Source organism: Sycon ciliatum, chromosome 2 (assembly GCF_964019385.1).
Source record: "Sycon ciliatum chromosome 2, ocSycCili1.1, whole genome shotgun sequence".
Classification (NCBI taxonomy): Eukaryota; Metazoa; Porifera; class Calcarea; order Leucosolenida; family Sycettidae; genus Sycon; species Sycon ciliatum.
The window spans coordinates 29,759,807-29,786,583 of NC_088644.1; the positions used below are offsets into that span (position 1 = coordinate 29,759,807).

Below are 26,777 nucleotides of genomic sequence, written 5' to 3' on the forward strand. Positions count from 1 at the left end.
TTGCTCATATCCGTCATGCAAAAGGTGAGCACTGTTCACAGACCCTGACTTGATCTTTCATGTGTAGCACTGTTCACAGACCCTGACTTGATCTTTCATGTGTAGCACTCTTACTAAGTTACACGTGTACAACCATGGCGACGCAGATACATACGGCTGCACAGCCAGTGTCAGACACTCAGGGCATGTTCGATTGGTAAGGATCGGGATCGGGATCCAGATCTCAGATCCGTCGGATCCTTCAGAGTCAACTGGACACTTTTTTGAGCCTTGACTGTTGCCATGTGGACGAAGTAATAAAAAGTCGTACTCACAGCGCCAGTTGTACAAAAAGTCAGCAAGCTCTATCTCGATACACGTGTGCGTACCACAATGTGTACAAAAACGAGTTTTACCCGCCATATACGCACAAAGGTCACATTTGGATCCGTTGGATCCGGTCAACCCTGCTCCCCGAGGTGGGTTGACCGGATCCAAATCCGAAGGATCCGGATCCGGATTCGACCAATCGAAAGGCTGCGAATCCAGTGGATCTGGTGGATCGGGATCCCGATCCTACCAAACGAACATGCCCTCAGCTGCATTATATCACTTGTACTTCCACAAGTTTTGAAACACAGGCTGCCGAACTGTAGTTCAGGGCAGGGAGTAGTACTGTACTACTCCCTGGTTCAGGGCCAGTTCGCAGATTGGACACAGGCCCATGAGAGATATTGGTACAAGTATCATTATTTATATTAGGGGTGAATGAATAATAGGATGAGAGATATTGTAAGAGATATAAAAATTAATATTTGTACAAGTATCATCATTTATACTAGGGGTGAATTAACACTAAGATACAGGTCATACATGCATATCGAATTACATTCTGTCATTTCAATAGAATTTTGCATTAATTGGTCGCTTTCAAAGTCAAATCCGTGCATACTGACACTAGTAAGGCAGAGTGCATACTGACACTAGTAAGGCAGAGTGCATACTGACACTAGTAAGGCAGAGTGCATACTGACACTAGTAAGGCAGAGTGTGCGAGTGTTAACAGTGCAGAAGACGCACACCGATGTAGCGCATAGACATCGCATAAAATTAGAACTCTCTTTCTCCCTTTCTTTTTCTCGGGCCCATATTTCTGCTTACATTTGGCTGTCTGATGCACCTTTACCCTGCACCAGCCTGACGTGCGTTTACCCGGCGCCAGGTTGGCTTTCCTCCACCCGCTGTGCAAGGGTCTTTCTCTGAAAGAAATGGCACTGTGAGTTGAAGAAACACACCAACAGCACAGGCATGGTGAAGTAAAATAACAACAACAACAACAACAACAACAACAACAGCAACAACAACAACAAGTGAGAATAAAGATTTAAAACAACACGGGAACTGCAGGAATCATGTTACTTTGGCAGCGGGCAGAAAGAACGAATTCCACCACACATGAAGAGAGAAGCCACCAGCGTTCCAACTAGTGCTGCCAATCTGATCTGGCGATGGGTGTCATTACGTAGGGTGTGTGCATTGGAAAGTAATGCAATCCCGTTCGGTCGCATTCATCACAGAAACTCAGATGCAAAGATGTTGCAACTGAGCTCACATAGTTATAGATCGGCAACATTCAACCAGGGTGCACACTTCATGCACAGCGTGACCAGCACTTAGCAACGTCTGTCATGCGACAGTGGCATTCACTCACCTTTCTGAGGAGTAAGACCATCACTGCGATGAGGAGACCGCCTGCCAGGAATCCGATCAGCCATACCCACCACGGCAGCTTGCTCAACTGCTGTTTCTGCTCGGCTACTAGTTGTGTCGTCGCCTGCATACATATCAGACAGTGCAGATTGTGTACTAGTATCAGAGTGCAGATTGTGTACTAGTATCAGAGTGCAGATTGTGTACTAGTATCAGAGTGCAGATTGTGTACTACAGTCAGACCTCGCTTATCCGGTCCTCTTTTATCCGGATCCCTCGCCGTCCGGAAGAAAATCGTTGATTACTGATTTACAGCATATGGCATACATACATACAGTGTGTGTGTTCGATTATCCGGTTCCCTCGCCTATCCGGATACTTTGGTGGAAAACGGATGTGTGCGGTTATGCGAGGTCTGACTGTAGTATCAGAGTGCAGATTGTGTACTAGTATCAGAGTGCAGATTGAGTACTAGTGTCAGAGTGCAGATTGAGTACTAGTATCAGAGTGCAGATTGTGTACTACAGGTCGTCCCCCGTTAATACGAGTCCGGTTAGTACATAAACCCCGTCAGTACATAAGAAATCTCAAGTCCCGGACGAAACGTGGTCACTTCCATACAAATTTTGTCGGTTAGTACATAATTCGTTAGTACATAAACCCCGTTAGTACATAACATTTCTCCGTACCCGCATGCCACCTACCTCAATAATACATCATTTGTTGGTCTTTCGGCCTTCCAGTGGAGGCACATTGTGTTCTAGTTTCTACTTGTGGACGCAATTAGCTCAGAAATCAGAGCGCACATCACAAGCCGAGAAAGCTCTGTTTTTTCCGAGTGACTGTACAGCCTCGGCTGGGCATGCTATCATGTAAACTGTAGAATCTTCGCTGACTGTGACCGTTATAACATAGTTTTTTATGTTATATTGAGGGAATCAAGAATATCTTGCTCCCTGGTCATGGTAGCAAGAAACACTCAGAAAAGTTGAAAAAAGTGAAAAATTCTTGTACACAAGCAAGTTATGTACACTTTCGTTTAGTACATAAACCCCGTTAATACATAACATTTGTCAAGTCCCAGAGATTATGTATTAATGAGGGACGACCTGTAGTATCAGAGTGCAGATTGTGTACTAGTATCAGAGAGTGAAAGAACAACTCAGAAACCCTACATCACCACCAAAGTAAGTTGTCTCTTTGCTGCACTGAAATTCAATAATCCCAGCCAAATTTTCGGCCAGGAGCCTGTTGACCATAGAAGAACAAGCCCTGCATGTCGTGAAGTGATGCATACACTGTAGGTATCACACGCTGTCTACTTCCTTTACTAATGAACAGGAGATGACTCAGAAACTCAACACGAGAAGAAAGCAGGTACCTTGCAGTTAAGAAAACCAAATATGAAGAATTTGTACACTTTCATTTTTATCTCAGGCAACATAAATACTCAGTCGTTCTTAATTCTGCATTAGAAGATCTGCCCCACTCCCTTATGCCATTCATGATGAATACAAATTATCTTGGGTGACATGCAACCAGGCGGGTTTACCGTTGCAACGAAAGTCGAGTCAGCAGAAAGCGTGAATGTCTCCTGATCCGCAACTCTTAGTATTCGAATGTTGGACGTGATGTTGATGGGTGCGGACGCCTGCGGGGACTGTCGGACGTGGCTCATCCACACACGCCAGGTCAGTTCTATGCTGGAGGATGTGTTAGCCTCTCTTTGAGGTATGCTGCACATGATGGATGCCCAGCAGTACTGATCATCACAGCTCTGCATGCCACGGTACATACATGTGCACATACACCATGCATACACCCATGCATACACAAAGACACAGGGCACAGGGCACAAACACCCATACATACACACATACACACACGGCACATACAACCATACACGCATGCATACACACAAACACACACACACACACACACACACACATACACACACACACACACACACACACACACACACACACACACACACACACACATACATAATCAGTTACAAAAGTTGGACGCACAGAACGTGAATTTGAAGGCAAACTGCAGGGTTTCCCCAAACATCGCCAACAGTATCATGGTTTTCGATGCTGACCACCCTATCACCCTATCACCCTATCACCCTATCACCCTATCACCCTATCACCCTATCACCCTATCACCCTATCACCCTATCACCCTACGCATATCTTTAGATGCTGACCACCCTACGCATATCTTTAGATGCTGATCACCCTACGCATATCTTTAGATGCTGATCACCCTACGCATATCTTTAGATGCTGATCACCCTACGCATATCTTTAGATGCTGATCACCCTACGCATATCTTTAGATGCTGATCACCCTACGCATATCAAGTGGTGGGTCCACTAGATAATAGGGAGTACATGCACTAGTATACCTTTAAAAAAATAATGTACGAAAGCTACATGTACGCATGAAAGTGCCTGCTTGCTTTGAGAGATTACACATGAGAGGTCTATGTGGATTTGGGTTTTCATTGAGGGATACCGGTACCCCACCAACAATGCATGGAAAGAGAGTGTGAGCAGCAAACCCTTCCCTAGGTACATGTATTATTTTGGTATTTTCGTTCACAAATCTTGCAGCCATGCTCGTGTTGGCAGCATTTCTAGGCAGCCACGTGTTCATCCACATTTGCATGCCATGCCGTTGTACTACAGTATTCCCAACACGTCAGGGACGCATCGTCTTGCTGGTAGCTAGGGAGTGCGTGTGTGTGTGGGGGGGGGGGGGGTATGTGTGATTGTGTGTGTGTGTGTGTGTGTGTGTGTGTGTGTGTGTGTGTGTGTGTGTGTGTGGAGGGGGGGGGTCTTAGTACTCTACGCATGTATGAACACTGGTCACAGTTCCTACCTTTGGGATTTGCTCAGCCGTCTTTGATTCCACCCGGATGACGGTGTCCTTCGCAGCTGATGAGAAGTCTCGTACCCGGTGTAGGGATGAGGACAGGTTGCCGCGATTTCCAAGAGTGTCATCCTGTAGCAACCGTCCAATGCACACAAACAATTCTACACTGTGTGATGGTGATCATAATGCAACGGTACGACGCACACCCATGTACAGAATGCCCGAGGTATCACGCACACCCATATCAGCGGATCCTGTATAGCAGTCACAAAGTTCTGGTATGGATATGTTACCGTAAAGTCGTGTATAAAATCCGCGGCTTACGACTTTCTGGGGGGAATTTTGCAGGCTTCAACGCATAGCAAGTCGCCGTTGATACCGTGCGTATCAACGGCGACTTGCTATGCGCCTTGCCTCCAGGTGGGACAAGTCCTACAGCAACGTCATGTCCTGGGTGCGAATCCACCATCAGTTTGCTGTTTTCCGGGCTGTCGACCTTCGTCTCCGGGGTTCACGTCGTCGTCTCGGTGGGCTGGCAATTTGCGATGGTGTCGGCCTTGGCGTTGGCCGTTAACATTCATGCGTATGGCACTTGTTGTTGTTGTTGTGTGTGTGTGTGTGTATGTGTGTGTGTGTGTGTGTGTGTGTGTGTGTGTTTGTTTTCTTTCCTTTTCTTTTCAGCTGTCATTTGCCCTGATCATGCCTCATGCGTGTTTCACAGCATAGTACGTTTCCGCTCATTTTTTTCTTCAACACACGCTAGCTGTATTACTTTGTTCTTGCCCGTACAAGAGGCTTTTCCACATCTAAAAAGTGTTGTACTGTGCACCCCGGGTCAAGTGTTGTACTGTACACACAGGGTCAAGTGTTGTACTGTACACCCAGGGTCAAGTGTTGTCACTGTACACATAGGGTCAAGTGTTGTACTGTACACCTCAAACTGAAGATGAAATGCACTAGGTGGCTCCAGTGCAAAGGGGTTTCTTCATCAAGCCACTGGATCCACAAAGACGCACACAGTGTAAGTTCACCTCCTTTAACCCTTTAAGAGCCGCTCCATACTTGAATGCGTCGTAAACGACGCATTCAAGTGCAAAACTTCAAAAGATCGTAAGTCAGTCCAATCTCGCTCAAATCCATCGATCGAAATATCCAGGGTGAAGAGAAAACTCTCACCTGTCGGGAGAAACAATCCGCGAAGCGTTGCGAGCAACGGTTCCTGAGATAAATCACTCGTAAGTTGAGCCGCGATCGCGGCAATTTCAAAAGCGCGCAGTGCAACTTTAGTATGGAGAATTTTGAGACTTTTCGTCTCGCTGGTTTACTCGAATTTACACGGGTTTCACTGTTGATATTGTCAAGAGTACACAGCAAAAAAATTGGAACTCCACGATCAAGTAAAATGAAATATCTGGAGCGGGACGCAATTGGACGCATTTGGGGCATTTTTCGTACTGTCGCTGCAATCTAGCGCTGGATAGACAGTGTGCTGGCTATCATGATCGACCTTATTCTCTTCCTCTCGCGGAGACCTTTCCAGGAAGCCGAAATTTCCTGTGGCTCTTAAAGGGTTAAAAAGCCATATCTTTTACTGCCACTGATTCAAATAATAGCAAATCCAATTTTACTTTGGTATCTCCCACACTGAGACCGGCGGTCTTCTCCCAGATACATGTAAATACTGTGACAAGCATTCCTGCGGCACTGAGTGCACTGAGTGCACTGAGTGTCACTTACTCCAAGATAGAGAGGGTTGATGAGTCCAGTGTGGTTGCATACAAGACGCAATGAGCTGCCCTGTGCCGGTACAAGTCACAACACCAGCATGCACAAGACACAATGTTGTAATTTCAACAATAGCATGTGACGGGTGGCATTTCAAAGCCTACGTGTTGCGAAGACGTCCATGTCCATTGGCCACTGACTTGCTTGCCGAGCGGACTGCATGCCTTCAATGCTATCAGCATGCCCGGCCCATGCAGTAGTCATGGCACCGGGTTGAAGGGTTCCAGAAACGGTAGCTACACCGGGAATGTCAGTAAAAGTGTCATGATGGTCTGAACCGCTCATGTCATAACTTCGTAACTTACCTCCACCCTAGTCAAGTACATCAGGTAGCTGCCTTCAGTGGTTTTCATCGGGAAGTTGATGCTGAATACGACGGGCGGGGATTGACTTGGGCCCTGATTCAGAATCTGCCAGCGAAGAAAAAGCAGACCAAAACTTTTGGCAAGGCAATATCACTGTCAACCAGAGATTGATGCTCAAAGAGTATTTCACTAAATGCCACTTTCGAGCAAAAAGTACACCAGATCTGGTTGGATCACATACACTCATTGCCGTGACAGTTACAGTGACGCCTATTGAGGTCAGCATCAGTGAGCAGTGCCGGTGAGCGCATGTACAGTGATACATCACTGTACATTAGCGATATGCACATTTTCTGCCGTGCCACCATTGCTATACAGCCATATGATGAGGCATTGCACGCTGGGCGTGCACTACAGCCCCCCCCCCCCCCCGTCTCTGCCTTGACTTTAGTGATATGTATGCTGCAGTACGGAGCACATGCACCCACACCGTGGGATTTAGTCCTACGGGCGAAGCAGCCGCTACGGCCACCAGTGTTGCCTGCCGAAAGAGGCAAGCATAAGAGAACGCAGTGCATTGATAGAGTTTATACATTGAGAAGCAATCCTCCGCTTACACTGTACACGTGAGTGACCATTGGTCCAATCGCGGAGTAGATCTTCGGCTCGGGGTTTCCACTAGTCAGGCGCATTCTTCTCGGTCTGCTAACACTGTATACGGAAAGAAATGGAGCAAGAGAAAAGAAAAGAAGAAATGGAACAAGAGGAAAGAAAAGAAAAGAATTGCTGCTCACAACCTCAGTGATGCTTCATGTTCACCGCAAAACAAAAAACGAGAACAAACATTCTTCAACATACAGGTAAACGTTTCCTAAGAACTCTCCAACTTTACTGCAGCGTTTTCTTTCGACTTGCAAATACGTCCATTCCCGAACAGGCTCTCAGCTGCAAAAAGAAGGAAGAAGAGCTACTGCCAATATTTCACCCGTTTGGCATCATCAAGGCAATGGTGAGTATAAATGTGAAATACAGGAAAACATTGTCTGCAGTGTTGGTCGTGGCAGCAGTAAGACTGTATCATTGTCATCGCCAATAGCACTGCACTGCACTGCACTGTACTGTACTGCACTGCACTGCACTGCACTGCACTGCACTGTGCTGCACTGTGCTGTGCTGCACTGTACTGCACTGCACTGTGCTGTGCAAGTGTAGTACATGTACATGAAAGACCACGGCACCGGTGGCTGTTTTCTGTTATTCACGTACCCTGAAGCAATCAGCGTTGCCATGGCATAAACGGAGATCGTAGCAGTGGCCTTATTGTCTGCCAACGTTCCGTTCTCTGCATTGAAACTGAGCAGTCGGCACAGAAAGGAGCACATGTCAGCAGTGTGCTTAGCACAGTGGTAAAACAATCATTAGCAGTGCATGTCACATGATGTTATCTTGAGGTATCAGTAATGGGTGGGTCGCCACGAACCACGCAACTCAGATTCCCTCAGTACCAGTATTCTGGGCATCAAGTGGAGAAAACAGAAAAGTGACATTCATAACATTTCTGCTGTTGTGATTTGCCATTTTCAATGGAGGTTATGCAATTATGCCTTCATTGGAGATGTTGTGTGTGTGACCACATCGTCAGTTGAGATCATGCGGCTCGGTATGAAGTGGCACCACAAGCGCCGCATAAAGCATTGCGTGTGATGTCATCTGCATGACCTCTATCACTGGTCACACCTAGACACCGTGCCCCTATCTACACCACACTGCACACAAGAAACGGAGTGTTGATACAAGTATACACGGCGAGAACGACCATAACGTTACAGTGTTGGGTCCTATTGTAACATCAATGTGTGTATATAATACTCGAACCACTTCCCGCAACACTATGGTTATCTTACCTCTTCACACTGATACTGACTGTAATGCTGGACTGCTCTGGGGGGATTCCCCCAATACCCAGTGATACCTTCACCTTGTCCTGCGGGGGCAAAGGATAGCAACAGAAAAGGAGACTCTCACGTACCGAATGGGCATGACACCAAAATTAGTGGTGATGCTACGCAGGAAAGAGGTCACATGCCTCTGAATGCATACGCACGGTTTGAGTCCGTTGACAAGTCCACCCCCCCCCCCCCCCCCCCAACACCAATCCCCCTAGCATCCTGCCCAAATATGCAATAGGCTCTGTGTAATGCCATTTTCTTTGCAAATTGTTATGTCCCCTAAACCCCATACCTGCTCTCACAATGATATCTGAATATAAAGCCCTGATAGCCTGTTTCTCAGTGTTGCCACCCTTGCGTGAAACAACAACCAATCAAAACCGACCATGCGCAATGCATAGCAAGGTGTGAAGTAGAAATATAACAACTTTCGTACACAATGCTCCGCTCCGTGAGTTCAGTAAAGGTACAACTGGTACGCAGCAGCAGCAAAGACTGTTCCTCAATCTGCCATGTCTCCCGGCCTCTCAACTGTGTGTCTTACCATTGTGGATTGTGCCATCAAAGCCGGTAGGTTGCACTGTGCTTCTGTCGCATCGTTGTTAGATGGAACACAGACAGTGGGTGACTGAGGCTACAGGCACAGACAGGCACACATCAGTACATGCATGCCATTGACAACATGTACCGGTACTGTAACACCAGAGGACAACGCTAAGAACGAGGAAAGGAACACATATCGCACAGGTATATTGCAGTACTAGCAGAACTGAGAGCACATGCACAGACTATCTGTGATGGGAACCATGGGAACCAGGATGGAACGTACACATACCAGTACATACATACAGGCAACTTTGCGTATAACGACACTCGGCGGGGCATCGGAAAAAGTGTCCTTATTCGCGAAGTGTCCTTATACCCGCAGTCCCATTATATGACGGTATTACAGTTGGATGGAACTTTGCTGTGGGCATGGACATTCTGTCGTTATTCGCGAGTTGTCCTTATGTCCGCAGTCGTTATTAGCGAAGTTGACTATATATAGTATGCATGTACTATACCGGTATACAAGGGTGTAACATGTGCACAGCTATTCTTGGAGATGTGTTGCCCTGCATCCGTTGCCTACTGTCCTATGTCGACGTCACCCTCCGCCCCTCCCTATTTCCTCTGCAGGGATGTGGACAAGGGAGTCTCCAGATGAAAAGGCAAAGTCTCAAGGAGCCATTACCTCGTATGAGGGTTTCTTGTGATTCATAACGATACTATGTGTAGGCAAACACACACACACACACGCACGCACGCACGCACGCACGCACGCACACACACATGCTGACTCACCACAATGATCTGCTGCTGAAAGGTGACACCAGGTGGTAGACTGATCTTGGCCATGCTGCTACATGCCGTGGCCGTACCGTGGCTGCTCACGACGAACTCCAGGAAGACTTTCTGGTTGCGACCGTGCACCACACGCGTGGCTACTGCATCGCTACCTCTGCACATTACACATGTAAGCAACCAGGACACATCTTTAACTTAGCAGTAGTCTACAAGAGCTTACACGATTCTGTATGCGGAGTAACAATTGCACACGCAGTAGCATAATGGGTGTATGTATGATGACACAGACTTTCCACTGTCTGGTAAACTTACTCTACTGTGAATTTGGGATCCACTAGACCAATGTCAGGGCTACAACGCGGGCAGTTACGAATAAGCAACACCTGTACATAAACACAAGCCAGACAACACACACACATGCACATGCACGCACACACACACACACACACACATACACACTCAGATATATACACACATACACACACATGCACACATGCACAAACGCAAATGCACAACACACACACACGTACACACACGTACACACACACACACACACACACACACACACGCACACACACGCGCGCGCACACACACACACGCATACATGTACACGGAAATATGAGTACTGTGACATGCATGAACACACCCATGCACACCGGGAAGTGAAAGTACAACAGAGGAGGCTGCATGGTATTCAGCATCCACAAACTGCTAGAACATCACATAGGAACACTTGACGAACGTGTGCATCTATCAAACGTCATACACGTGCACTATACCTGTTTCTCGATTGACTTGCTTGCCCCCAGACGCTTCCTGTTCAGCACTGGACTGAGAGCCTGGGCCTTGCTTGCTCGGTCCTTCAGTGTGTATTGCACAAGGCGAACCGAAGCCGGAAGACATGGGTTAAATGTCTCACTCTGTGTGGATAGGCACAACGACACATACAGTACAATGACAACAATTTACTAAAAGGAAGTTTGCCGATTCTATGTGTATAGTGTGGCAACAGCTCACAAACAACTGCATACTACTAACTTATCATGACTGGCTTGCCTGAAGCAGCTATTACCAAAATGAAGAAAGGATACAAGTCAATAAGTCCTCTGATAGAGGAAGTTTGAGGTGACAGGAAGGTGACAGAACAGCTTCACTGAAGATGTGACAACACTTGGAGAGGCACAGAAGAACTTGTGACAATCTACACTTGGTGTCGCACCGCGTACATCAGGTGCAGGAACTCTGAAGGCTTGAAATCGGCGATGAACCGAAGGCAAACGTCAACAATGCCAGAATAGTAGCACCCGAGTAGATAACGTTGCATTGCTAGCGGGCGCTGAGCTAAACAGCAGTACTTTACGACATGAAGCAGGCCAGGAGCAAGGTGTGAATGCGCCGCCAATGATTCCTCACACGTCGCCGCGGTCGCATCTCACTTGCCTTCATGCGAACTTAGCTGCGCATCTCTGCCAATTTCGATTTCATTGAGCACAGCTGTGGCTGCAGAATATTTTAAAGAATTTCTGTTGAAGAATTTTTCATTTTTCATTGATATGACTGCCAGGTCTCCTGGCAAGGACAACCTGCTGCAACTTGCACTGATGGTGGGCCACGGAAATCAACCAACGCACCCCGAGACATGCCCCCAAGGACAGTACGAGTTGAAGCCGATTGGGGAGGAAGCCAGCTGTTTGGCATCCCCCACTGAGCCGTCGTGTGTCACAACTCCAGAAGAATCACTAGAACAGGCTAGCGTCAAGTATCTCGAGGACGATGTGCCTCCTCAGCACCATAGCAACCAAGACAACCCTGGCAGCGTGGAAGAAGCAAAGGAAATCCCATGCCAGCCTGCACCTACTACCCGTCGTAAGAGCAGTTTGAAAAGAGTGGGATCGCGGCAAAAGTCCACGGCAACGGTGAGATTCAAGTCTGTAGAGGACAATGATGAAGGCTGTGCTGGGAATGCGTACCAATGCCTTTCTTCCAACACTAGCACTGACACAGATAGAGAACTTCATGCCACAGAGAGTGTCAACAGCATCACCAGGACTTCCTCATTAACAACGTGCGAGCACCCACAGGGAGCTATTCAGGCTTTGCGGACTGGATTGGCTGAAGAGTCCAGTGCTGCGACGGAGTGCATGTCCACTGCTGGTGAGCGGGTTGAGATTCAGGCTAGTCGCTGTGTCACTGCAAAGATGTCAGCTGCGCACCATGGCGAATACCAGCATTTGTCTGCTACCTCGAGCGCAGTTTCTCTCTCTAGCAAAGCACCCATACTGCAGGATGTGCACGGCTCTATGTTGACACAGAGTGAGCATAGCACTACGCAAAACAGACAACGCATAGGTACCATGCTTGAAGAGGGGAGCATCACAGATGACGCATCACCTCAGCTTTCTAGTCATTGCCACCAGCAGCATGATTTAAACAACAACTCTGCACAGACTGTGGAGAGTGAGGCATGTTCAACTTCCGATGAACCAAACCACGTGGAGACCCTCTGGAACAAAACGACTTCATCAGAAGTACCAGTGCCGAAGACGGTGGATGCGGAACAGGCCGTTGCGGGCCTAGCTGAGAGGCGCCGGCGCTTTGTCAGTCAATCCCTCCATCCAGTGCAATCCGAGGATGCAACAGCCACCGCTGAATCAGCCAGCCCCAGTACAGCACGCAGTCAAGGGGAAATGAAGTTCGTGCAGCACTCGCCTGGGTCAGATCCACTGTCTTCATTTGCCGAATGCGACTCCAGTGACGAGGAACCATCCTGCAACCATCCAAATTCTCGGAACACGGAGGTCGCAAGAAAACAGGGAACAGAAGGACAAGGTACACACTTGGCTGCAGAACGGCAAAAGCAAAGAGACAGCCAGTGCACCTCTGACCGAGTACAGAGCTTTAGGGCGCGGATGGCTAAATTCTTCAACTCTATCTCCAGCGTCGCCAGCAGTACAGACGATCTTTCAGTGGAATGTTCGGGGAAATGTCAACAACCGTCTTGGCTGCAGTCAGGTGGAAGAAGCAATGACTCACGCGGACTGGGCGACATTCAGCTGCAGCCTCTAGGACAAGGCGTGGACAGCCCTATCTGCATCGCTAGGGCTTTGCCAATACGCAGTGGCACTATTGAGGACTGCCCAACTCATCCAGCAGCAGACGGTGATATCACACCAACATCGTCCAAACCACCAACAGCAGCTCTAGCCGAAGGAGCTGGCGAACAGCTTAGGATCACTCCAGCAGCAGAACAACCTAATCGAAAAACTACTGAAACTACTCAGAGTTTAAATGCCAGTCTTGCAACTAAGGTCCATGACAGCAACGAGACACCATTTACAGGCACTGGTGGTGCGGCCAGGAAGCAAGCAGGTAAACTGGCCCGCAGCCCACTAACAAGTAGAGCATGGACCCGGACAGAGACTTTTCTATCAACGGACAGCGATTCTGCACGTGCGGGTGCTGCCGGAACACCCTGGTTGACGGAGAGCAGCGGCAAAGGCACTGGCCTCAGGTCACCTGCGCATCGGCAGCTTGTCCGCACACCAGTCTTACCAGCTCAAAACATCGAGGTGATACTTACGAAACCAGTCGACAGCCGATCATCCTCGTCACAGACTTCAGCATCCGGAACTCTAAGCGATGACCGAGGGGATATGGCTAGCGCACCAGCACTCACGTCAAAAGTGATAAGCAGCGGCAGCACACGGTCCTTGAGATCCTTGCAGCTCAGACGGACTCTGTTTGCCCAGACACTGGCCTCGCCAGCTGAGCGTGATGGTCGCCCCCGCTGGGAATTCTGTTCGGCTGACAGCCAGAGATCCAGGCTAGCCGGGATATCGCTAGCGCTGTCCTCCGTGGGGGTCTCGTCGGGAATGTCATCGCCAACGCTGCCGCCGTCTCGGTCTTGGTCCACGACACCGCGCTCATCACAGTCCGGTGGTGGTGGTGGTGGTGGCGGGGGTGGTGGTGGTGGTGGTCGGGGAATGCCGCCGTACCAGCGAATGGAAACTACACACCGCGGCCTGTCGCAGCAGCACAACCAGGTGTTTGCGGAGGATCAGTTCGTCGGCCAGTTTGCCACTGAAGAGGACAGCAAGATAACGCTTGCTCACATCTTGAAGCACACAAACGGCCAAGGCATGATCCACTACCTGCACTGCGATGATCCACGGCTGCCCCAGGTTGGACCCCGGGGACAGCAGACGGAAGGTTTGAGCGGCTTGCTACCCGGAAAGGTATTTTCTCTTACTGGAGGCGAGATTCTGTTCTTCGAGGGCGATCAGATTCCCGAGCCCCCGATTTCAGCTCTTGACATGTGGATCAAACAGCAAATCCTGAAGTATCTAGAAGACACATACGACATCGAAGTCCAAGATCGTATTCAGCAAGCGGTGACGTTTTCTATCGGAGAAAATCCCTGCTCCATATCTCATTTTCTGAATGGCGAAGACGGAGTGCCCGGAACGGATGGCTGCGTGCAACTGCTCGTGGAAAGGGGTTGTCCCTATGATACTTCAAAGCTGACAGGAATACACATGAGCTGCGGCTACCTCGCCATTGTCGTCACCTGCTGCGGCCAGATCATACCCAGCGTGGAAGAGCTGCTGCTTCCCGAGGGACACAAACTGCCGTTTGTCACCATGCCTACCCTGCAGCAGCCGAGGCCGGGCGGCAGGGGCAAGCCATACTATGACATCGTCATTACCATGGTTGCGGGTTACAGCCTGGCCGGCGCACCCATCCTTAGACCGGGATGCGTCGTTTTCCAAGTTCACAAGTGGGAGTACGATATGCAATCGTATGAAAAGAGACAGCACGCTGGAAGTCCTGAGTTCCCCTGTTCAGCCAGGGAAGCAGAGGAGAGCGACTACAAGAAATGTCCCGGGCTCATCGTGCGTGTGACCATGCCGCAGGGAGATGTCCCGCACACCTGTCGAGGAGCAGCCAGTCTGGCCAGGTCATCGACAGACTTCCGAGATGCAGCAAGTGGCTACAAGTTTGTCTACTGCTCAAATGTGCTGTGATGCTGGTCCGGGGTCATTGCGAAGCATTGTTTCAACGTGCGCTTGTGTTTCGAGTTGCACATCCAGACTCTCACTTGCAAACAGAGCATGCACAGTTTAGATATTTCTTTCATGACACAAGTTTCAAATTATAATATTTTTAATAGGACATTGAATGTTGAATGGCGTAGACCCAATATTGACCGCCGGAAATGAAGCAATAATGGACAATAACTGAAATCCAACAGAAAACACGTGTTGTGCCATTTATTCTGTTAATCTACATGTACAATGTTTTTTATCCAAATAAGAGTATTGAGTTTGTCTTTTTTACCTATTAAAGGCCTGCATACATCTGGGCTATGTGCAGTTGATTCACCAGACGGCAGCTAGGTGCGAGACTTGTTGCACATTAGAGAAAATCGCATTGATAATTCACACATCGGTGGTCACTGCCGCTCGTTCTAGGTCATGTGTTGTTTAAGCATACCTTGACGGTGACTACATGCTCCCTGCAGTCTCTGGTCTTCTCCGGCTTCAGTTGGAGTATGCCGATGAGATTCTGCTGGTCCAGTTCATCAAACTTCAGCATTGTGTCCACTTCCAGTTCATACTCGATCTCTGCAGCACATGGACAATTTTATGTGCACATGCATAACAAATATCCACACCCACACAACCACAAGCATGCACAAACACACACATACACACCGGCACACACCTCCGACCTCACACACACACACACACACACACACACACACACACACACACACACACACACACAAACATGCGCGTGCACACACACACACACACAAACAAACACACATGGACAGGATCATACACACATCCCATCACCTGTAGTAGGTCACAATGACTGGTACACATATACACTCGTGTAGCGCTGGCAAGTGAAATTGGCCCTCGTGAATATTGCATCCCCGGTGATGTGCACCCATGACACTTGCGTCGGACGTTATTTTCTACTCGCCCAGCTTGACCCAAAAGGAGTAGTAGAGGGGTTTGGGAACCTTCTGCAAGGAATTAAATTAGGTGAAAAATCAAGCCAAGTAGTGTCTTTTGAGAGCATTTGCCAGCCTTGCACGACATAATTTAATAATGCTGAACGTGGCCCAGTAAATTTCAATATGTGGGTTACTGAGCAAAGAAAGAGTATACTGTAAAAGCAGAAATTTTCGGTAAACCTGTTTTCCAGCTAAGTGTACTAGTACAGCACCAACATTTTGGTGCGTTTTATTTTCGGTGAAAATTTCGGCACCGAAGTTACCGAAAATAAAACACCACCGAAAAATTCTGCTTTTACAGTAATGGCTCAAGCCAGGCCAGTCGAGCTGCTTCCAACAGAGGACCAACACCCATGTGCGTATGGTGACATGGTTCTACTTTGTTCATGAGGACACCAGTCCAGTATGTTTCTCATTTTTTTTAAGGGGCAGGAGTACTCTGGGTTCAGGGTTCTGGGTTCAGAGTTCAGGGTTCAGGGTTCAGGAGTCCAGGGGAGGCCATGCATGGCAGTGGCTTGGCACGTGCATGCTAGGCCCAGACAGATTCTGCTCCGCTCGCCTCGATATTTTGCCGCAAAATGTTGCTGCGAAATCTTCGATATTTTGCCGAGCCTGGCACAAGAAACTCGATATTTTGCTCCATTTTGCTCCGGAAAAACGTGTATTTTATCCAATTCCCGTACAATCCCGTACAACGTTTCATAAAATCGCAGGGTCGGTTTCTCAACACGGATTTCCACGGACGTGTCCCTGAGTTCTTCCAAAATCATGTGGATCCACAGTGAATCCCAGTGATATTTCGGTGACACGATCTCGTCCTGGGCAGTGTATCCTGCTGAACCAAGGAAATCCAAGTACATGTATCAGGCATCGATTTTACCCAACATCTCGATATTTTGCTCCGATTTTGCCGGCAATTTCCGCTCTTTCAATTCTTCGATATTTTGCCGAAAGAATTGCCGGCAGGATCTGTCTGGGCCTAGCGCATGTCCGAAGCTGGTTGTGACTCTTTAAACTCAATCGCAACGGGCAACACAGATGTGCGAACTTTAATTTTACTTCTGGTTTGTGCTGTTTGTCACTACACTACATGTAGAGTGATGCAGTGCAGTTTGACACGGTACGCACAGTGTAGGCAGCCGGTATCATTTCCCAGAATCAAGAACCCAGCCAGAGATGCCATTGCTGGATGCTATGTCTAGACTGAGGTCGCCACTGATCTCTACTATTCGGGTCACTTTGGACTCATTAGAGCAGTAACACTAGTGAGCTATATCTGTGCCTTGCTGGATCCTTGACGTTGGTGGAGTTCCTACGGATGCGGAGAGCTCATTCTGAACCTGCCTGACACACTGTTAGCACGTACTGCATGCGTGCTGACTCACCTACAGACGAATGGATCTCAGTTCCGTTGAACTTTCCGCAGACCGATACCTTGAAGCTGTTTGCATACAATTCAAGGGCAGGCAACACAAGTCGAAAGAACAGAAACAAAACAAAAAACATTGTCAAAATCCGCCACACATGTTGTTTAACTTTTAACAGATCCAACAAAGGTGCACAATACAACAATACGTTATCATTGCAAAGCACAGTTACCTGTGAAGCAGAGTATGTCGAGAACGGAAGCACTTCATCTACTAAGGAGAGATTCCATATCGCAAATCAAGAATCTTTTGAAAGAATTTAATTTGCGTAGACTTCATATAAGAGAAGATGTAATGTTTCCCAAAATGTTCTGCTTTCTAGAACCCTGTGCAGCACTACCATGCAGTCATTGGCCAGCCATCCTGGCTTCTTTTTTATATCAGGTTTGCTGCTCACAAAGTTTACCAAGGTTGTTAGCTTACGAAAATGAGTTGATTCATAGTACAAGAAACGCAACAGTGGCATACAATTATAGTACCAATGCAGGAGCTTAAAGTACTCGTACGGGATGCTTACCATGTGATATGACGACCGCTGGCATGTAAACATGATGGGCGCACCATATCAATCTGGTCCTGTACGATCATCTCCACATCGATGTCTACAATCGGCCGAGCCCTGGCAAACAACACAGATGAGTACATGGCAGTGTCGTCCTGATGTGGCAATGGCAACTCATTTCAACAAAGTGACATGCACTGAGACAATTCGGATTTGCAATATTACTCATATTGGAAATTGGGAACATTAGAAAAGCTTATTAAACGTGTATTTGACCTGCGCGACTGTATCATAAAGAAAGTGCCGGGATAAGTTGGGTGATGGTTTGAGCAGGGGCTACAGCTTCCACGGTCTTGGTATAGGGCACAGGCTATGAACGGCTGACGCTGCAACTGTATGTTGCTCTAGCATACCTCATCATCACAACTTGATTTGAGTCCACAGCTGAAACTAGCAAATCTGTTACAGTTGACCAAGATCAGATAATAAGCAAGGAAAAAACAAACAAACAAACAAACACACTATTGTCAGCTGCATACAGAGAAAAAGGAGGGAAAGAAAAAGAACAAAAGTAACAACAAAAGCAACAACAACAACAACAACAACAACAACAACAACAACAACAACAACAACAACAGCAGCAGCAGCAGCAGCAGCAGCAGCAGCAGCAGCAGCTTCTCTTGTTGGCTACGGGCAATCATGAGAAAAAAAGATGTCAAGCAGCAGCAGCAACAGCCAGAAGAATGACAATATCCACAGTAAGCTGCACATGTTCCATGCCCTCCCCCCAAACCCGTGACCATCGGACTGTCTCAACACACCGTAGTTATGTGAGGACTGTTTCACGGCCTTACCTGGATAAGAGTTGCGGTCAATGTCCCAGCTCTTAGCAATGACCGAGCCGAACGAGATCGTGTTCTTCATGTTAAGGCCCAGCGGTGAAATCCTCTGCATTGCTATGGACTCTAGTCCAGTTGATGAACCAGAAAAGATGTAGACAGCACCGCGTGGCACGCCCTCCTCCATCTCGTACGGAGCACCAACAGCAATGTCTGTGAGACACCAATGGAGAGTACGCAAGAACCAAAGCATTTGATTTTAAATTTATGCTCCAGTTTGGCTCAGACACGGCATACAGACTCGGACTGTCAAGCGGAAATGTCCAAGGGAATAACTTTACACGGTCATCTCATGTGATGGAGAGAGTGGAGGAGAGAATCAAGTACATGTGCACGGACATTGTTTGGCAAATTTTCAGCATAGCTTATGGTTTTTAATTTGCCGTATTCCCTCGCCAAGACATACAGTATCGCAGGTGTTGAGATAATGTTTCAGGATCTTGGAATACTACTGCAGGCCTTTATGACTAGAATGCCTGCCCTTGCTCTGTAACTCCTAGCAAGGACACCAGTACACACACTGTGCAAGCATTGCTAGCAGCATTGCAGCACTGCACACACTGTGCAAGCATTGCTAGCAGCATCGCAACACTGCATGCACACACTGTGCAAGCATTGCTAGCAGTATCGCAACACTGCACACACTCATACTGACCAGTGAAGCCGTCGTTGTCAACATCTCCAGCATCGGCAATGGCCGCTCCGAAGTGGCCGCCGGGCTGTTGGCCCTCGATGACCTTGTCGGGCACCTTGAGGCGCGCAGTGGAGAAGTTTTTGGCAGCATGCTGAGCTGTTAGTTCCTGCACAATATGGATCACCAAGAGCAAGCTCACATCACAGTTCACGGACATAGGGAATGCCGATGTAGCATGCTGTCAATGTCATTAGATCGTAAAATAATACTGATACATACTGTACACAGACACAGACGAATATACACCTTGGATACTCTTAGCAAACAGGTCCAACATTGGTTAAACATGGCTCAGCGCTAAGGTGATATACCTCTTGGATAGATGATAGTCTGCAACAACGTAGCATCGAGCACTCAGCACAGATGTGACCATAGCTTGAGAACTGTTCTGGGACTACATGACCACACCGTATTGATAGCAGCAGTCAATGGTGTCAGCTGGGAGTTTGCCAATCTGCTGACAGTGGACAGTATGTGGAGTGGCATACATGGTGTGCTCTTACCGTCTGTAGTGACGCTCCGTAGATGACCACACGGCCATAGTCGTAGTCCATGGAGGCTAGGCCAGACTCAGGGATGTAGTTTGGCGAGCCAATGATCAACTCTGCTTTCCTACAGTGTAACAGTTGTGGTCACAACCGCAGTCAAAGTTACAGTCACAGCCATTGGGACAGTCACAGGCACAATCAAAGTTACAGGCAGGGTGGGTCAGTCTAAGACCATGGTTGAGAAACGAGATGTACAAGGATCCTGCTTGGGAGCAGTATGGGGTCTTTTCAACCATGCAGCCAATTGGAAACTTGTGGCCTGACCCAAGGGTAACATTGATGAAGCAAATGGGATTTCAGCCTTTTGCCTGCACTTGGTGGATCGCAAGCAAAATGAACTCAAAGTTACAGGCAGGGTGGGTCAGTCTAAGACCATGGTTGAGAAACGAGATGTACAAGGATCCTGCTTGGGAGCAGAATGGGGTCTTTTCAACCATGCAGCCAATTGGAAACTTGTGGCCTGACCCAAGGGTAACATTGATGAAGCAAATGGGATTTCAGCCTTTTGCCTGCACTTGGTGGATCGCAAGCAAAATGAACTCAAAGTTACAGGCAGGGTGGGTCAGTCTAAGACCATGGTTGAGAAACGAGATGTACAAGGATCCTGCTTGGGAGCAAAATGGGGTCTTTTCAACCATGCAGCCAATTGGAAACTTCAAGCCTGACCCAAGGGTAACATTGATGAAGCAAATAGGATTTCAGCCTTTGGCCTGCACTTGGTGGATCGCATTGCCCCATGACACATCTGGTTGGCAAGCGAAAGGAACCCAATGCCAAGCAGTGGCAGGACAAACAACGCCGTTACCTCGATGCAGTCTTTGTGCCCCCACCTAGTGGTCTTCAATTCCATTTACTTACCCGTCAGCGTCTGTGTCCACTGCTGCCAGCGAATGACCAAAGTATTCACCCACCTGGCACAAGAGACACAGAATACACGGAACACACAGGGCAAGAAGGGATCTCAAACACACAAATCCAGGACACCACTTTGAGATTACCGTATCATCATACTCATTCTTCTTCAATACGACTTGTATCCGCTATCAGGCAAAACGTTTCTACTCAAAAGCATTATCCATCCAACGTCATGTATATGTATTATATGGTTCATAGTGGGAAGAATCAACTAATTTACGTACCCATCAAACCCCACTGGACATGTCATGAAAATTCAGTGCTCATGCCCCCCCCCCCCCAGTGGACACACCATGGCAATGCAGTAATCATGTAGGCAATCAGCTCCTCACCTGATTGCCTTCTAACAGTACAAATATCTTGGAGACAATGTTGACCTGTGTCTGGCCTTCGCTCTCAGTTACCCAGACCTGCAGGAATAGCACGGCACAGGAATAGCACGGCACAGGAACAATATCAACAATCATACCTACGCTAGTATTGTATACGGTGCATATTCAAACCCAATCAGCAACGGCACCAGCATATTGTACTGCATATTACGATACATGTGAATACTTGATGCCACCCATTCCCTTTGCGGATCTTCCCTATTCTACCAGGCACAGCATAACCTCAAGGGCATTGCAGATGTCCATCTACTTGTGGAACGCCCGCCAGGAGAGAGTACACTACTGTGGAATGCATACTGCATGGGACAGAGAACACGACATGCAAGCTCTTACCTGGCCTTTGAAGTCAGTGCGTGCACGGGGCCGTGACATGACGACCTCTACAAACACCAACAATGCAACAGAATAGAAAAAATCAGCCCATGGATCTGTTGTCATCACGTGGCAGTGTATCCGCAAAGCATCCACAGCTTTTTTGCAAGCACTGCACGATAATTTCCCAGCAGAAAGGAGTTGAGTTGCTAACAAAATGTTGTTCCTGGTCAGTTGTCAGTTTAGTATTGAAGTGAACTAGCAGATAGAGAACTCCGGCTTGTATCATTTTAGCCTCGGTTGCAAATCTACTTGCAACGACTTCAGTTTGGCACATCCAGAAGTACCCCATTGACTTGTCATTTTCACCCCTTGCGATATTGTTTGAGCATATCTACCCTTTACCACATGTTTCAATGTCACCACAACACCTTTAAGGCAAGAAATGGATATCGGTAGCTACTTTGCAAATGATCTCGACGCTCAAATGTTTCAGCAGGTATCTACTCACCGACTTGCCCATTGCCGTCAAAATCAGCCTGGGTAACAGCATATCCGCCGTATCCGTTCTGAGCATCTCCCAGTCGCGTATCCTGGCTGAGGCCGACCTGACGAACATCTGTGACTCCCTTGCCACTTTGGTTGTGCGTTGCTACCCACACCATGCCTGTGAAGAGCAAGGGAATTAAAGTGTCACCCAGCTAGATAAAGTTACAAAGTGGCCACCAGGGCAAATACATTACTAAACATATGTCTGCAATCATGAGTTAATAGAATTTCCATCATGATTAGTTACTAGTACGTACAAAGTGTAGAACACTGAAAATCAATTCGACGGAAATAGTGGAAAAAAGGGTCACAGAGCAGCGGAATAGTGTTCTTACAAAGGCAAGAATCCAATATCAAAAATTAACTTTATCTCCCGAGTGTCTTAACTTACCGCGTTTATAGAATGCTCCTGGCGAAGAGACGGCCACCTTAGCATTGCCGTCCGGATACTGATGTGAAAAAAAGAACGTGCAAAAAACAAGTTATGAAGGCACGCCATGGTAAGTTAGAGCACTGGTGCTTGCCACACACAGCTTAACAAGTAGTATTGCATACTTTCCTGACGTTATACAATTTGCATTATTTGATAATGCAGGAAACCCTTTTGATAGAAGCAAGAGCGGGATTGTTCGCAGTGATCGGAATTCTTCCTTTGATGATTGATGATTGAGTCCTTTCCCACTCTATGCATGGTGAATGTGCAATGATTCACAATAGACTCACACAGCTCTTAGTCACTCAAGACAAGCGTTCCTCTTATCAGTGTCCTGCTATGATCATTACAAAACAAGAGGCTGATTGTGTGAATAGCTGCCACTAACCTCTTCGATGTCCATGCTGGTTCCTGTCATGCAATAGCCCAGTCTGTGCCAACCTTGATGACCTGAAGCAGCAGTACATCCACACAGCAATGGTATTGAGATCATCAGCACAAGTACTATTGACACCTTTTCAAGTCTGCAAGTTTCCCTTATACAAACAAAACTCGACACCTTGTTTCAAGGTGCATCTGGATGTTGAGAGCTTTCTAAAAAGTCCAAGATCCAATGACGTTCCACACAGGGATACTGACAGACGGGCAACATGCCTGCCAGTGAGTCCAGATTGATCAAATCTAGTGGCTGGATAAGGTTTAGAGGTTGGTGTGACTTCGGCGATACTTGGAGAGGGTAAGGTTTAATTCATGAAAAATCATGTGCAGAGATGGTGGGATTGATTGTGCTCATTGCACCAAAATAACAGTCAACACCAGTAACAAGAGTACGGTTTGCCACACTGCACCGTTATTAGAGAGCGCACCATCACCAGTGTGGTAATACCTGGCGATTGCTTATCTCGCCATGTCGACGAGTTCGGTCCTGAAGCTACATGCCATACTGGCTACCACAGTTGGCATAAAGCAACCGGTATAGTCATGTTCACTTGTGCGTGCTAAGAGGGAAACGTACCTGGATCATCGCAGGGCTGAAACACAGACAGGGGCACAGTGAGTCGGTCAACATCCGGTGCCAGGATGGAGCAGCGTCCGACTGGATCATAAAACTCTTGCATCTCGCCGCCTGGCACCATCTGCTTGTACCAAATCGTGGAGTACTTTGCCGCGCAGACCACCACGCCCTTGTCGGGTCCCAAACTGCCAACGCTGGAACCCAGTCGCATTCTCGACTTCTCTGAGTGCAGCGAGTTGTTCGCGTACCTCTGGTTTACTGTGTGTATACAAAGACACAGGCAAAGAAAAGTACATGAAGTAGGGATGTAGCACCGGGATTTCGGGTGGTCCGGCCAAGTGGGATGCTTCACCGAAAATATACAGTATTATTCCAGGCTGCGACAGAGCTCCCGGCCATTGAAGAAAATGTTTAGTCACCTCCACCATTACATTTACGAAAAAAACAGTTTTGCACGAATTGGGTAGGTCAATTTTTTTGGAAATATGATCCGCCCATAGCCTGATGGGCCAGACTGGGTGCTACGGCCCTGTGCAGGCAGCATCAACACTGGGTGCATGGCAAAGAATGATGCGTAGCTAAAGAAGGAGGAAAGGAGACGGGAATGCAGTGACAATTTATGGCGTCAACCATGCATCTTTCTGTAGGGCCACAAACCAATGACTGCGATCATGGCACATATACCCCAGATACCAATATCTGTGGCCTGCCGGAGCGTTCCCAGGCCAAGAAAACGAGGAAGAAGCTGATAGATTGGATAGCAAAATTCTCATGGCGCTCTTGCTTGCACCTGCAGTTGAGTCTATTACTGGTTGTATAAGAACCGACTTTGCAGACAGATGAACACTCAATACACTCTCCGGGTTTCGGACGTATATTTTTGGAAACACAAACACGTCAATGCACCATGCCAATTACCTGTTATATCCACCTCCAATTCCAGGCAGGCGTCATTGCTCCCAGTCACAGCTGAGCATGCAAAAACTACACCGGTACGGTCCACTCCCTGTGCCCTGAAACGAGCATCTTCGTAGGTGGCGTTTGGTGCTCCGATGATGAGCCTGTCGTGCAAAGACATATTCCATAGACTCAAAATCAGTACATAGGGCATGTATTGTGTGGATTGAACTCTTCGCAGTGACCATGCATACCTTGCTCCCCAGGGGAAACCATTGTGTAAATCTGCAGTGCATGTTGCCTAAATGTATCTCCTGACCAGGCAAACAGAGGTAGGCGGCATGTGCGGGTGTTTTCTTTTAGGGTATTTCGGAGTTACTCTGATAATGGGCAATGCCCTGACAATTTGGTGTAACAGAAATTGATTTGAATCGAAGTGAAGAGGCCGTTATTGGAGTGGAGGAGTGAAGTTTCATAAAGATGTGCGTAAGGGCATGGTTGCGTTGGAGTTTTCGGACAATAAGAAAAGTATAGACTCGGATGGAGAGCCAAGGTTTAGTTTATAGTAAAGAAAAGGACCAAGGAACTGGAGTGCGCATCCAAGATGTGCTAGAGCTGAGGGCCAGTTAGTTGTAGAACTTCAGTACCATCGGTCAGTTTCGTGCAATGTTATCGCACGAGCTGATTGTCAAGTAACTGGTGGTGTCAGTGGACATTGTAGCGTAACTTGTAGTTCCCTGGTCCTTTTCTTTACTATAAGTAAGAAAAGTATCTCGGAGCTCTCACTACATTGAGACACCGTAGAACCCTGATAAAACATACCCCATGTACAGCAGGGAAGTGTCCCAAGTACTTATTATTCCAACATACTAGTACTTCAGCATGGATCAATACACCTGTGCTCCCACTTATGCCCGGGTTAAGCAAGAGCATGTCTTATCAGCATTCATATCAAGTGAGTTCCACTGCATTCCATCCATTTGCTTTCTTTGCGTTCTAACAACATAGAAACGACCTTTTGAGGCGGCAATATCTTATTGTTATCGGCAGCATCAATATCAGTATGGTTGCAGTTTTACCAAGAAGAGAATGAAACATTCTCTGAGACAGCGGGGAACCTCAGGCTAGGATGTCGTATTTAAACACGAATTCTTCCTGCAGCCGGTTGTGTAAATTGGTCTCCACAGAAAAAAATGGGATTTTAGATCAAATTAATATGAAATATGGTGTGATCTTCATTGTCAATATGCAATGGTGTAGCACACGGGGAAATCCCGCAGGTCGTGTTTTCCACCAGCAGGACGTATGCCTTTATACCATAGTCATGTACATAATTTTCATTAGAAGAGTGCAAGAGGACATCATGGAACTACATTACAAGATCTCATTTCTTCTCCACTTACATAGGCCTGAGCTCATGGCTATGGAATGCGATGGAATAGCCGAACTCGCTGTTCGCCCTGCCCGAGTAGATCACAGGATACGTCGTGTCCACATTGTAGGCCAGGACCACGTCCTGCACGGCACACCAGCTTATCAGCACGCTCACTAGCTGCAGCACCCTGAACTCCACCTTCTGGCTCATAGCTCAGTTCGACAACCTTCGGCCACTGCTCCTCCGTCCTCACCGCCAAGCACAGACTGCTCGGATCTTGGCTTCAGTAGAACCAGCGCCAGATCAGACGCTTTCACACCACACCACCAGCTATGTATGTGGACAAAACACTAATGCTAATACAGCTCCCTCCCTGTCGTTGGCAGACACCTTGGAACGGAAAGATACTGAGGATCGAAGCGTGCCATGCACCACTGGTCCTAAGTGCCAGTTGAAGCAATAATTACACTGTATTATGTTTTCAAAACGGAAGAAAAGAACATTCAAGGTCACACTGTTACCAGAGTCCCTACACAGCCCTACTCCCCTCCAGCGAACCAGGCGTGGTGGGCAGAGTGACAGCTCAATCGTCTTCCTCAAGCATTCGACTCCACCAACATCCCAAATCAGTCCACGGACACGGGTACGTACTTAGCCTGGTCCTTGCGCTCGCTCGAGGTTCACACACAGCAACGGCACGCTATCTTGCGCTGTCGAGTGGTTGAAAGGTTAGGTCCGCAGTGTTGGGCACAGGCACTAGGTGTACATCACTGAGCGGGTGCAATGAACCGGAGCGAAAGTGATCGAAACGCCGCTGGGCAGCTGCACAGGCAGCG

The 26,777-nt window shown here is 47.8% G+C and overlaps 1 protein-coding gene across 1 annotated transcript; it reads right to left on the bottom strand.

Annotated features, from left to right (window-relative positions):
• Positions 1 to 996: 996 nt before the first annotated feature.
• Positions 997 to 26,574, bottom strand: LOC135809614 (integrin alpha-8-like). Its single transcript, XM_065322998.1, has 29 exons — positions 25,970 to 26,574; positions 24,588 to 24,730; positions 23,670 to 23,927; positions 23,043 to 23,104; positions 22,613 to 22,670; positions 22,184 to 22,339; positions 21,694 to 21,740; positions 21,301 to 21,378; positions 20,912 to 20,964; positions 20,009 to 20,117; positions 19,467 to 19,611; positions 18,767 to 18,964; positions 18,326 to 18,371; positions 17,928 to 18,029; positions 17,369 to 17,424; positions 15,452 to 15,582; positions 10,738 to 10,878; positions 10,271 to 10,341; positions 9,956 to 10,112; positions 9,156 to 9,245; positions 8,567 to 8,646; positions 7,929 to 8,015; positions 7,280 to 7,373; positions 6,663 to 6,767; positions 6,310 to 6,369; positions 4,579 to 4,701; positions 3,242 to 3,466; positions 1,691 to 1,813; positions 997 to 1,253 (listed from the first exon to the last, which is right to left on the bottom strand). The coding sequence occupies exons 1-29, from the start codon at positions 26,149 to 26,151 to the stop codon at positions 1,188 to 1,190; spliced, it is 3,246 nt and encodes a 1,081-aa protein (XP_065179070.1). The 5' UTR covers positions 26,152 to 26,574; the 3' UTR covers positions 997 to 1,187.
• Between the last annotated feature and the right edge of the window lie 203 nt (positions 26,575 to 26,777).